The 13,929-nt window shown below is 35.0% G+C and overlaps 1 protein-coding gene across 1 annotated transcript in view; it reads right to left on the bottom strand.

The window, feature by feature from the left end:
* The window catches only part of LOC150090014 (putative NADPH-dependent quinone oxidoreductase VAT1L), a 29,885-nt gene extending 17,546 nt beyond the window's left edge, over positions 1-12,339 (bottom strand). The window contains exons 1-4 of the mRNA XM_090389711.1: positions 11,964-12,339; positions 5,417-5,546; positions 5,122-5,337; positions 1,018-1,160 (exon numbers count right to left, since the gene is read on the bottom strand). Coding sequence (XP_090245837.1) covers positions 1,018-1,160; positions 5,122-5,337; positions 5,417-5,546; positions 11,964-12,220 — 746 coding nt within the window. The 5' untranslated portion in view covers positions 12,221-12,339. The remainder of the gene's footprint in view (positions 1-1,017; positions 1,161-5,121; positions 5,338-5,416; positions 5,547-11,963) is intronic.
* Between the last annotated feature and the right edge of the window lie 1,590 nt (positions 12,340-13,929).

The raw sequence follows: 13,929 nt of genomic DNA, 5'->3' as shown, positions 1-13,929 counted from the left end.
TACACCATGCAAATTAACTGTGACAAAAGATTTATCCAGGGTAATCCTACTTCATTAAGCAAAGTTGTTATACCATTCTAAAAGAGTGACATCCAAAGATATTCACTTTTGGCAATTGCTTTTCTTTGCCCTCAAGATCCTGAAGTCTTTGAGGGAAGACTACCTTGGGAAGGACAAAAAGTCTGCTGATGCTAGAGAAGGGTGAAGTAGACCTATAAAATTCTGTTTTGTCAGATCTCCACAAGTGAATAAATAAGGGCATTATGCAATAAGAACAATGCTGTTTTTCTTTTATAACTGCAGCCTTGCTTTAGTAGTCTGAAGCAGCTGTACATATAACAGGCTCAACTTCCCTTCAGGTAGAAGCCTCTTGAGAAGTCAAGAGGTTTATTAAAATAGGAATTATCTTCTTGATCCTACACATCTATAAAGGAAAAGCTTATAGGCCTTCATTTTGAAGTCTACTGCACAATGAAACTGTTGCTGGGTTGTATTGAAACACCAACCTCCAGCAACAATACTGGAGAGGAAATTAAGATTGTTTTGACAAGACTGGATGTCTACCATGAAACTTTATGGCCTCCACAGCAAGGAAGAATTTGCCTAGACCTTTCTTTAAATCCAAGGCTAATTTCTTGGCACAATTCTCTGAATTTTTACAAGTGTCCTCATTGCAAAGAGCCCACATCCATCTTTGAACTGCTTATACCATTAAAACCACTAGTATAATTTGATGTTTCATCACCATAAAGTTGGTTTTAGATTTTCCCTACTTTAAAGAAAGTAGGTATTTGCTTGCTCTATTATAAATATCACGTGTTAATACTAATTAAGCTGGTTGGTACTTATAGCCAGTCAGTCTACTGGACAATCTGTACCACCATCTGTTGTAAAGATGGAACTAATATACCATTTGTTTTTTGAATAAAAAAAGTCAACCTTACTGCATCTTATATACTATGCTAATGAGTAACATTTAATTGAAGATATGGCTTCAAGTTAGTAAATGTAACTTACTTTTTGACTTCATGTACATAATCTGAATTATGATCTAGCAAATGATTGTAGTCATCCTTTAAACTCTCATGTTTATGCTTAGATGCTGTTCCAATTAATGTCAGATTTGGTATAGTCTTTGACAACTGTGCTATTGCTTGTCCCTGTAAAAATAAGAAACAGTTTAGATTTAAGGATTATTAATGATCTAGTAGTAAACACTTTTCTATAAAATCTTTTGAGTAGTCTATATCAAAGAACTTTTTTCTAGTAGAAAAGTTCTGAGAACACAATCTTAGCCTTAAAAGAATATTTATAGGTAATTCTATAAATTAATATCTAGACCTAGAAAAGGTCTAAGCCAAAGCCACTAGTTATATGGAGCACTAACCATATGTACTATATATGGTATGCTATTAATAGTGCAAAACTAAAATTTGGTAGAATTGTGTAGAAAGCCTTGCAGCAATAGGATATTTAGCATTTAATTTTGCTTCTGAGCATCTTGTAGACAAGAGATGCTAAGGAATAGCAAATATAAAAGTTTTATACCTATAAAATGCTTAAACAAGCAGTTTATAATGCTAAGGGTAGAACAAATTAAGACATGGAAGGCTGTGACCTGGAAATAATTTATCAAATAGAAATAATTGACAAAGTATAAAATCATGTAAGATGGTGACTAACCAATGATAAACATCAGTCCATATGGTAAATTCTAGGATATACTGAAAAATTAACAAGCAAATGCTGCCAAGTTTGTGCCCTGTTTGCATATATGACAAAAGGCCAGTGTGTATAGGAACTGAAAGCATAGGCCAGAAACTTTTCCAAAATTATAAGAGGACAGAGCTAGGTTTATGGCTGTGACCTGGAAATAATGTAGTCCAAGTGAAGGAACCCATCAATATCTGATCAAGTACATGCCAACTGATGTCTTTAATTGAATTATTCTGCCATACAACTATAGTAGGGTCCTAAGGCATTTGAGGATGTCTAAGTTATAGGGAAAAAACTTAACTCACCTGATTCCCATAACTTAGTTCCCCAAAATGAATATCCAATTCAAAGACACCATGAGGATAAAGATGGATTACAGGAAGTGTTGAGTAGCATCATGAACCAGAAGTTCTGTGATCAATGTATCAATTCTGGGGGGTACAATGCCAAAATGGTAAAATTGACATTGTAAGTCTTACTGCTACAGTTGCAAACTTTTGACTCACCTTGTATATATAAGGTCCAGAAGCAGTCTTAGTACCAAGTAAGACTTGAGTTGAAAATTAGTTAACCAGAAAGTTTTTTTGATTTGGTAGTTGTTGGCGCATCGGCTTCTGTGGCCATATTGCACCTCCCAAGGTTTTTGCAGTACTTTGATCCAAGCCCGAGGCAGGAATTGAACCTGTGACCTTTGGGTTGCCGGGCAGGTACTTAACCCACTCGGCTAGCCCGGTCGGCAACCAGGAAGTGATAATCCTGGTGTACTTAAGTTTGAGAAGAGTATCACTTAAGTCATGCAGAGTTTAAGAGCTTTGGGAAAAAAGCTAGAGTTCAATGGTGAACAAGTTAATTTAAAAATGCTTCTTTACCTGTTTTTTAAAAATTTAGTCTACTGTAATCCTTTATTGGTCACATGGGTTGACAGGGATTTAGCACAATATTGTTGTCCTAATTATATTAGGAATCTTTATAAAAAGTAATTGATCACTTATCCTTTCCTGTTTTGCTTACATAATTATAAAACCTTTCCATATATGCTGCTTAAAAAAAATTAATAGAACTTTAAGTGGGACAATTTGGTATGTCATTGTACCATAGATTAACAATGAAATTAGGACAGTGAAACTTCAGACAGCTATAAAGGACATTTATAGGGGTTGTATAAGAATTACAAGGTCACATTAATGTTGATACAAGATGCTTAAATAGTTGTGACATCAGTACAGCATATGATCCCTCCAATGGAAGAATTGGCTGACAGTTGAGAACTGTGTTTGATACAAGGGTGTTGATAAGATTCTATAGCAACAAATCTAATTCTTCCACCAGTGCACCAAGCAATTAAAGCTGGCTGTCTGCATGCAATGCCCAAGGGTATCCACACATGGCCAATCTGGTGATTGTAATGATCACAGCAGTCAGATGTTTTCTGATACTCCCATCATTGAGCTCTTATGTGCAGTGGTGTGCACAAGAAAGCTTAGGCCAACTGCACCCTAAGTTGCAGAGTTCAAGGAACTGTTCTTAGTACCTCTGTAGTTATGCTACCCTTCTTAAAGGTTAGAGCTGTTGATAATTATTCCACTTTACCACTCTACATGGAGGGGTGGTAATGCATTCCTTTTCTGTAGAGGAAATAAGATCCAGACTAGTTGTAGACTAAAACATACTCCAAGAATGGAACTGTACCCCATTTGTCAGGGATGCAAATCACATGTTTATGGCATCAGTTTCAACAAGCTCTGCAGTTGTTTGGGGTTAGGATACAAGCCACTTGCTTCCTTGCATATTGTCCACTTGAATTGAGCCTTAAGGCTGGTTGGAAATGTGTTCACCTGTGGCCACAGCAACCTCATGAGACAGAACATGGTAGGATTCCCATCAGAGCCAGATAGCAGTTTGCTCAGATTGATGTAGTCCTTGGGTGACTTTTGCCAGCTCATCCTGTCTCTTGAAACTGCTTCTCTAGTGCAGAGTCTAGAGACATTAAGTCAACATGCCACCTGTGCTGCCTTCAAAAGTTGTCCAATGGCCTACTATCTGAAAGAATCTAAACAATGACTTTCCACCCTGAGTACTAGATGGTGTGGCTATCCCCACACAAGTCAAAATGGGAAAGCTATGGTTGCAACCTATTTTTATAGGCAAAACTTTGCATGGTGTAGGCCCCTATAATGTGGGGGATTTCTGTTTGATACCTGTATTTGTATGCCTATCATTAAATTTGGTTTTGGAAATTTCTACTATATTGTGGAGTATTTCCAAAATACTCTGCTAATTGTCAAGCAATGTATTTAATGGAATCAGTTCAAGAGAAATTTAGTTGCTTGATTCATATACCTAGTTCCTATTAAGGAGGATAATCTCAGTTTGAATTTATTCAATACTAAGATATCAGTATATCTTAGTTAAATTCTTTTTACTATAGAGCTTAAAGCCTTGGTATATTACTGGTTCAGGTTACAAGAAGCATCTTAATTCCAATTCTTTAGGATTGGAAATTGGTACAGGTATTCTTGAAATAGAAGTTTACCAAATAAATTGAAGTTAGTCTTCAAATTAGCAAAAAACTTTACTATTCAATAACTTGAAATTTTGGTTAGCTAAATCCATTTTGTTAAACTAAATATCAGTAATATCTAGTGATTTATGCAGGAGGTCTAGACAAGATTTTCAAAATCAATAGATTTGAAAAGTAATCTTATGTAGCTAGCTACAAATAGCAAACTACTAAATACAGACCAATTCAAGTCTTATTAGAAGTAGACTACAACTAATACTATTCCATACCCTATAATTAATAGGGAATTTAGCACTTTGAATGTATTTAAAGATCACTAAGAAAATTATCTAACAAATAAAAAAGGTTTTTAGCTATCTTGAGCTTTGAATAAAGCTATTTTATTAGCAACTTGGTTATTGAAAGAAATTAGAATTAGCTAACAGCTAAAAAAACATTAAGTGTGTGCCAAAAGAATTGAGAACCAAGGAGAAAAACCAGCTATTTTTAGCTTGTATAATAGATGCAAAGGTTATTACTAACCAATTACATTAATTGGTAACTACCAGATAGTAGTCTTATCTGACATGAAGACTCAATTTTAATAAATTGAGTTGAAATCAAACCAAACTACTTATTCAATAGACCACAGCCCCTATTTTATATAGGGGCTAAGAATTTGACCAAGCAGAACTTCAGTCCTCCAAATAAGTGACATATAGAAGGCAGAGGATTTTATAGGATGAAAAGCTATTTAGTCTGATCCAAGAATTAATTCTAGGTAAAAGCTGACAACTTTTGCATTTAATACAAAATAAATTTAGTTCAAATGGATCAAAAACTGGAATCAAGTTGATTCCAAATTTAAATATTTAGTTTAGAGCCACCAAAGTTCAATAACTTACCACTCCACCTCCAGCTGAATGAATAAGAATAGAATATCCTTCCTTTACACATCCAATGTCAAATAATAAAGCATATGCTACAACAAAGTTCATTAAAACAGCTGAAGCATCTTGGAAGCTCATGTTTGATGGCAGTTTGTATACATATTTTGTGGATGCTACTGTTAATTCTGCCCAAGCTTTGAACTCTGATAGGGCTACAACATGGTCTCCAACCTAAAAAGAAAATGGGTTTTAATTAGTTTATTAAAAGAGTAAAAAATATTTCTGAAATTAAAGAGTGAAAAATACAAACCTGAAAATCTGATACACCTTCTCCTACAGCCTCTATTTCACCAGCACACTCAAAACCTAGGATAACAGGTGTTTTAGGAAGGTTATCCACAGCTCCTTGCCTAACCATTAGATCTAGAAAGTTTAACCCACTAGAAAAGAGAAAACTGGATTTCAGAAATTCAATAAAGGGGTTAAACATTTAATGCAAGCTTGAAAGTTGTAGACCAAATTTACCAAGTTAATTAGTTGGCAACAACAGATAACAAGCTTCACAATTTGAGGAATTAGTAGCTAGCTTCTACTTTAGAAGAGCTTGACCAGATATAAAATTGCCATATGTATGCTAAATTTGGTTCGTGGAAGGACCACAAATTATTTAATTTTTTATTCAAAAGAGAAAGTTCCTTGTGTCACAAGCAAGGAAGTCTGCTTAGACTCTTCTATTGAGAAGAGATCTCTGTACAAAGACTTAATTGTGTTTAAATAGCTTATTTCACCTTGTTAGACAAAGGTCAGTAAGGAGATTTCTTGAAAATCTATTTAGAAGTAAACTCTAGAAATAAACTAATTCCTGGGATAAAGTTTAAAGAATGGCTAGATTACTGCTGTATAGGTTGTTACTAAGTAGAGATAGCTTTGCTTTTACTGACCAGGTTAAGCTAGACAAATGTTATTTAAACCATACATAACATTAAGACATTACCTTAAAGTAGCATCTTATTCTAAGCAAGCTAGCTATTAAGCATTGAACAGCTCAACTCTCAGATATAGAAATTATGTAGTTATCATTGATTTAGATCAAATCAAAAGAAACTAGGTTTCTAGATAAAGCTTATTGCTTGCTTAGCAAAGCTTTTTCTATGCTAGCTAGAGTTTAGAAGGCCAAATCCTAACAGGAATACAAATGGCAACTTCAGTTGAAAGTTACTAGTTAATCTAACAAGCTGTGATTATTCCTAGGTCATGTTATTCATTTAATAGACAATTGAGTAGAGCTGAATTCTTTACTTTCAATATAGATTGATTATAGATTGAAATGGCTGTATATACACTGAACTTATTTTAATCTATATTTACCCAAAGTACTTAAAAACCAAGTAGGTAGAGCACACCTCAGTTTCTGCTTTTAAGCTAGTTGTACTTTCAAGAATAGTGATTAGGCATAAAGGACTATTTCAATAAATTTAGTCCAAATTTTAAAGCCCTTTAAATGTTAATGTAGCATTTAGACTTCCAGCCAATTTATAAGCCAGCTTATGTCAAGCTATTAACCCTGAGACAGTTGTAGGGGCATCAGAAACACCCATGTTTAGAAAAAATGGGGATGTTCAAAATAGTGGGTAAAGCTACCTAAAAATATTCCTTTTGCCTAGTTAGAATGGTCTAGTCCTTTAAACCTTAATTGGTAACAGACCAATTAAAAGTTCAGCATACTAGTCAAGGAGTATACCAATTAAACCAACTTATTGTGGTAGTATACAAAATATAGAATTTGCTTTGTGTGAAAAGCAACATGTCAAACCCTTAGATCATTGGTACAACCATGATTAATTTCTATTCCCTTAGATTTAAGAGCAAATAATCTTAGTGTCAAGATTAATTTAAAGGCAAAACTAAATTAGCAGTCTTATACTAACACTGCTCAAGCAAACTGCTTTATAGCACAAAAAAATTCATTTCATCTGGCATTCTTGCCAATGATTTTAGATGTTTGAACAAGTTTACTTATTTATATAATGCTAGGAAATTTATACCTAGTAATTATAAATTTGCAGCTGGTATTGTTTCACATCAAGTCATTTTTCTATATAACTGAAAAAACTAAACCAAATCAAGTAGCCAATCAAGTTTGGCTACTTGATTTGAAATTTTCAAAATCAAAGCTGTATGGTAATCCAACTATCATTGGAAGGGTATGACCTAGGTGGTTTTTTGGTTGACCTAGGAAAACCTATATGCACAGTTAAAAAAGGGATATATGCCTCTGCCCCCCCAATATGTCCCTGGATCTTAGGGGCATATTTGGGGTGGTATGATAAGGTTCAGGTATGGTCTTAGGTTGACTTCACTTACCAAACAAAAAAGGTAATCTTTCTTTTGAAAAGATTAAATGATCTAGGAGTCCAGGATCATGGCAAATATCAATTTGGGTTAAATATCTAAGTTGGGACCTGGCTGGAACATGTCCATAAAACCTAGATTCTATAAAGTAGATAATTTGTATAGGAAGATCCCATAACCAAGGAATTGGACAAATGAGATTTCTTAGACACCTTCAAGTTAAGGTTTTTAATAACTTGATATAGTTACACACCAAGCAAGTGCACTCAAATATTGGTCATAAACCAGATGGAATGAACAAGCTTAGTCATGCATTATATTTAATGATGCACTACTGGCTAAAAACATTCTACATGTGAATTCAGCAAACTAGTTTCATTTGCTTCAATATTAACTCATAAAGAGTAAGCTTTTTAAAGAGCAAGATTAATTTATTCTAATGAGGTTTGTAATACTATTGCACAAGTAGTGTTTGTGCCTACAGTAGATGTGAGTGAAAACTTGCATGTTGTATAGGGAAAGTTGAATGAGCATCAAAGATTTGATCATTTAATTTAAGCCAAGCAGAAATAATTGGAATTAAAGATGCCACTTTAAAAAGACTTGTCATAAATTGATACATAAACTAAGTTGTTTTATGTTCTGTCCAGGAATTTAGGGACTAACTTAAATGCTATAAAAAAGGCATTTTACAGCAAATTAAAAACCTATTAGGACCATTTCCAAAGAAAATTTAGCCTTGGTACCAGGGCTATGTCAAGATTTAAGAATGTTATCTTCTCTAGTCATGGGAGGAGTCCAATTATACCAGGGGGAACTGGATGCAGTTATTTTCACTAATATCAAGGGTTTAGCATTAGTGTGAGTAGAGGCATATGATACAAGAAAGCAAGCTTATGTATCATTAGCCAAAAAAACTTTTCACACATTCTAAATGGATGTCCAGTTCCTCTAATTTATCAACTTCCACAATAGATAGAAGTTTGTTTTAACAGCCAATAGCCCATTGGCTAAAGGCAAATTTTCACACATCTATTTGCAGAACTTAATCCTTTCTTGGTATGGCCACCATTTTGTTCTCAATCTTGTTGGCCTTCTTAGTACTCTCTCAAGCATCCTGCCTAAAATGAGGCTTCTAGACTTGTATGCAGTACTCAAGGTGTGGCTGACCATTGCCTTATACAAAGGGATAATCACCGTTTCCTACTAGGAAAATTCCTGTATATCATTGACAATATCCCATGACCTACTTTGACAGCCTGTCTGCACTGCTCAGAAAACTTCATATCTGACTGCACACTTACTCTCACATCTTTCATTTTCTACTACCCTAAGTGTAGTACCACAAAGTTGCTACTTTACTCTGGGGTTACTTCTACCCATATGCAGTATGGGTCATTTGTCAATGACAAAGTTGAGTTGCCACTTATCAGCTCATCTTTTCTAGATTCTGTTGTAGTAGCACACTATCAATAACCCTGCCAACCTTTGTATCATCTGCACACTGACATTAACCTTTATATACCTTCATTGATAAATATATCAAAATAATGGACCCAACACCAAACCCTAGGGGGACTCTACATTAGTACTAACATTAGTCAACAAAAAGCATCATCCACTGATTACCACCATCTTTTCCCACTCACCCATCATAGCAACTTTCCCTTAATGCAACACTACAATTTGGATAGCATGTCTTCCACATGCTAGTGTGGAAAGCTTTCCCATAATCTAAGTATATGATATCAAGATCAATTTTGATATCTAGTTCCTTTGTAACTAGGTCATAGTATCCAATCACATTTCAGATGACATTCCCCTTAACAAACCTATTCTGGGTCTGATTTATTACTGCAATGCATCTAACCAGTGGCTCCATTATTTTCCCAGGAACAGAAGTAAAACTAACTGGTCTGGAATTAATTGTTATCCTTAGTCAAACAGTAAACTACAAAATTGCCTTTTCTTTTTGCAAAAAATTTAATTTCCCTTTATACAAAAAAATGCATATCATAGAACTGTATCTCTAGTACTTTAGAAGTTAGCTTAGGCCATGTGTAAATTTCTAGTAAACACAAGAAAATATCAATTTTTGGTTAATTACAAAAAACAAAACATTGTAGTTAACATTGACACTAAACTCAATGATCCTATAGGAATATAATAATTAGTATGAAAATACTAATTTGTTTCCTCACATGGTTTTCTGCACGAGGATTTAAGTTCTAACTGCAGAATTTAGCCATAAACAATATTCAGCATTGTCTATTCTGACAGTCTTGATTCCAAAGAATGTGCTCCAGAGTATAACTGGAAACTATCCCATGATAATGGTTAACTCATCCAATACACATTGGATCTTTTATTGCCAAGATCTCATTAACAAGAAAACATCAGGTGAAGTTGGATTTTGAAAATCCCTGAGCAAGCTTTATCTCTAAAAAGGATAAATTGTTCATATTAGATGCTCAGTCTTGGGATTTTGATATCCTATTAGTTTAATATTTCTCTTACAAGTAAAAAAGCTATGGAACTTAAAAAGATTTAAATTAAGACATACAACTTTGTCTTATAATTATAGAATTTTAAGTTATAATTATTAGATAACTTCTCTTATCCACAGAAGTGTGAAGCTATAGTTAATTTTTCAACTAGGAGTCTTAACTTTACTATCAAAAAGTCAGAGCCAAGAAACTTTGTCAAGGTCTGGACCAGGCCTGTAATTTAAGCATCTGTTGGTGCTTTCCAATTCTGTTTGGAATATTGTTTCTCAAGACACCCTTCCCAAAGGTAACTTAATGAGAAACCCAATCCAAGATCTGGTCTCACCTAACAAAGAATCTTTAGTAGATGAGGTTCTCTTATCTACTAAAGATTTAGTTCAATCTAGTGAACAAATAGACCTAGTTTCCAAGCACTGCAGTCCACACCTAAGTTTCTCTCCATATGCAGAAGAAACAGGGCTTTATCCTTTGAACTCCTAGAAGAAATAGCCTCTAAGATGATATTCTTAATATTGTCTTGTCAGTCTGTTTTAATGATTGGAGGCAGCCAAAGATCAAGGTTATCTAATTAGATAGATAAGTTTGATATTTCAAATCAGGTGCATTTGAAAACTCCCAATTTCCTGGACATTAAACATTACTGCACTTAACTCATTAAATACTATGGCTAGTTTCAACTAGCCAAGTTCAAACCTACTCACTTAATATTTAAAATTAAACTATTTAATTTTTTAATATTAAATTAAGTAACACTGAAGAGTGGAGCTTTCAATTATGCTTTCACTATAATAGCACTTTCAGCAAGGAAAGATCAGCTGTATGATGAGCACCTCACTCACTTCGAGGTCTGTAACATTACAACACTTGTTATACACGTGCTCTATTCCAGCAACGGAAGTTCGCTTCCGCTCCTGACGTGACACTGAACTACTGGAACAAGATTAGCGATACACCGGTAAAGAACTATGCTGGAATAAGAGCTAGTCCCCTTAAGACTAATACTGTACGTTGAAGGAATATTTAGTTTAACTCTGCAATAAGCTGCATTGCTGACAATAGCAATTCAACTTATTACAGGTTAATTCGAGTCCTCAGTTCATGAGGTATTGAAATCCGATTATTAAGCCACCGAGTTTTAATGCCGGCACCAAAATTGAGTGTTGGTACTGAGGTTCTTTCCAATTTGCATTGTTATACCAATTTTTGTTCGGTGATCCTTCTATAGACGAAATAGCTATGCCGAAAGTCAGCAGTAGACCGTTCGGCTATGACAGGATGTTATATGGAATATACAGAAATCAGTTACGCTGATTCATTCAGCCTCGTCTTGTCAGGGCTTCCATTATTTTTCCGAGGAGAAGCCTACGCCCCTCTCCTATCCGAGGAGATTTCGGAATAACATGATTTTAATAATCAATTACATGTTAAGAAATTAACTATTCCTGGTACTATACTTGCTATAGTATCTTGCGTTCTAGGATTTTACAGACGCACAGAGCGACAGTCTAGCCGCAGTTAGTAGCACATGCATCGATTTTTGACATTTCATCCGCTTCCTACAGACCTAGACAGACAGCCAATGCCCAGAGAATAACCAAGTGGCGCCAATACTCTCCACTAGTTTCCCTGAAAGATCGATATCATACTTTCATTATCTCTTAGAACTTTAAAGCCAAATATTTAAATGATGGTATTTTTGTCATCCTTACTAGAGGATAATAGTAATTTTTAGAACTCACTTTTGTGAGTGTACTAGCTTTCAGTAGTAGCTTTCACTAAAAATATTCTCCTTAAGCTAAGGTTAGGATCAATATTGTGGTTGTTTACTTGATAGCGCAAAGCATGTTTAGAAAAATATGCTTATGAGAAGGAGATTTACTGCAGCCAAGAATAATTTCTTGGAATTCTTAACTGGGAGAATTAAGACAAGTATTCTACATTCCAATAATAGCACATGAAAAACTGCCCGCCCTTTTAAGATGAGATTAAAACTCTTACCATGATTTTACTCGTATTAAAACCTGGCCTTCCCCAACAGTTGGCTCCGGCTTCTTAAGTACTTTGACGTTTTTCAAACCGCCGAATCCTGTTAGCACAACAGCCCTCATCTCCTTAGTAGGAGCAGCAGTTGTTTGTTCCTCAGCAGGCTGTTCTTCTGCTGTTGATGCTGCTGGCGTTGTTGTTGTTTCTGGGGCTGGGGCTTCCGTTTCGGTCTTGGACTCCTTTGGTGTTTCTGTATTCTCACTATCTGCCATGATCCCAAAAATTTCTTTCTAGTTGTCCACAGAAAAATCCCACAAATATCCGCACTGCACTGAGCAACCTAACAATCAACTAGTGACCCTCCGTACACACTCCCAGACGCCAGGTGTGGAGCTTTTCTGTACTGCCGTAGCTGCTAAACTCATGTGTTCATCCGCAGAGCGGAAACCACCCAAAATTTCACACTAACAAATAAGTTGATATCTAAATAAATTCCACGAATACGCAAAATTAGATTTATTTACTATAGTTGTGGGCAAATCCAATTAACTTACACTAAATAATATACCATGAAAGAATTTTTCTAGTAGTTAATTCATATGACAGATAATGCGGATGAATACAACATCAGATGCCTCCCCGCCTTTCGCCGAATATACCATGTGTCTATCGGTCCGACATGCAAATGAACACATCGGTTTTTCTTTGTAAATGTGATGAGTAATTCCTACTGGAATAATCTCGAATCAAATTCACACACTCTTTTCGTAATTTGGGATACTGTATGCAGTTCTTGAGGTGTAAAGACGAAGCCAATTTCTGGTTTTTGTGTATGTTAAATACATTTCTGCACGATAGGGTGTAAATATTAATCGGAGTCGTTCGAAGATGAAATGTTTCACCATATAAAAGAAAGAAAAGAGAAAATTGAATAGTCTGTGTTCAGAAGCTTATCAAATTAATGATAGGAAGTAGGGGAATGGGGTATATGGACTTTCGTGGTGCATAACCCTTATTTTTGACACGGTTAATGTGTACACGTCGAGTAAGACGGTGCTATGGTGTCCATCGATCGGGGTGCAAGATTGGTTTTGGGGTCGCCTTTATTATATTATTAACCATTTAAAGAGAAGTTTTAAATCCCTTCTTTTTTTTTTTTTTTTGCGGGGTTCGAATGCATCGTATTCTGCCACCCCCCTCCCATTTTCACGGTCATCACGTTAAGGGGGGGGGAGATTATTTTATACTCTGCGAAACCACCCGCTAGCAGGTTGAGGCTTCAGCCTCATTTCAGTATTTCATGGTAAACGATGTAATACTGTCCAGTTTTAATAATGAAGGATCGTGCAAATTTTTGTGACAGCCTGCCATTCGATCATGCAATGTGTACCACTGATTTTATCTTGATTTACAAAATCCTGCTAATTCAACACTGTAACGATTTAGCATTCGGTAAATATAAAGAAATAACTCAGTGGACAATACATTTTTATTATAATTCTGTCCTTTGTGATTAGTATGATACAACTGTTTCATCTTTAGAGTTAAAAAAAAAAAGTTTTAGGCTATCTGCTCATCTAAAAAAAAGACTGAAAACTCTCCATGCAGTCCTACCCTATAACCTCATTTCGATTAATACGGCTTAATTTCCTTAAAAGTTTTAAAATAATAGTTATCAAATTAATTGGATTTATCATGTCCATTAAATCTGGCTGCCCATTAAATTCAAAAGAAAAAAAAAAAAAAAACATCTAGTCTCCAAAGTTGCCAGAACGTTATGAAAAAGTCCTGAACTATGAAATAAAAAAACATTAAATGTTTTTATTGGGAGAAAGAAATAATATATAAAGAATTCCTATTATTTGGTTATTGAATAATTCTAATAAGAGATTAAATAGCGCTGCACTCCACAGTGAAGCGTTGTTAAATCTCTTATTATAGACCTTCCCAACTGGTGTGCCGCGGCATACTGGTGTGCAGC

This window comes from Mastigoproctus giganteus, chromosome 2 (genome assembly GCF_048544385.1).
Source record: "Mastigoproctus giganteus isolate SK-2022 chromosome 2, ASM4854438v1, whole genome shotgun sequence".
Classification (NCBI taxonomy): Eukaryota; Metazoa; Arthropoda; class Arachnida; order Uropygi; family Thelyphonidae; genus Mastigoproctus; species Mastigoproctus giganteus.
This window is presented reverse-complemented; position numbering and strand designations above follow the sequence as displayed.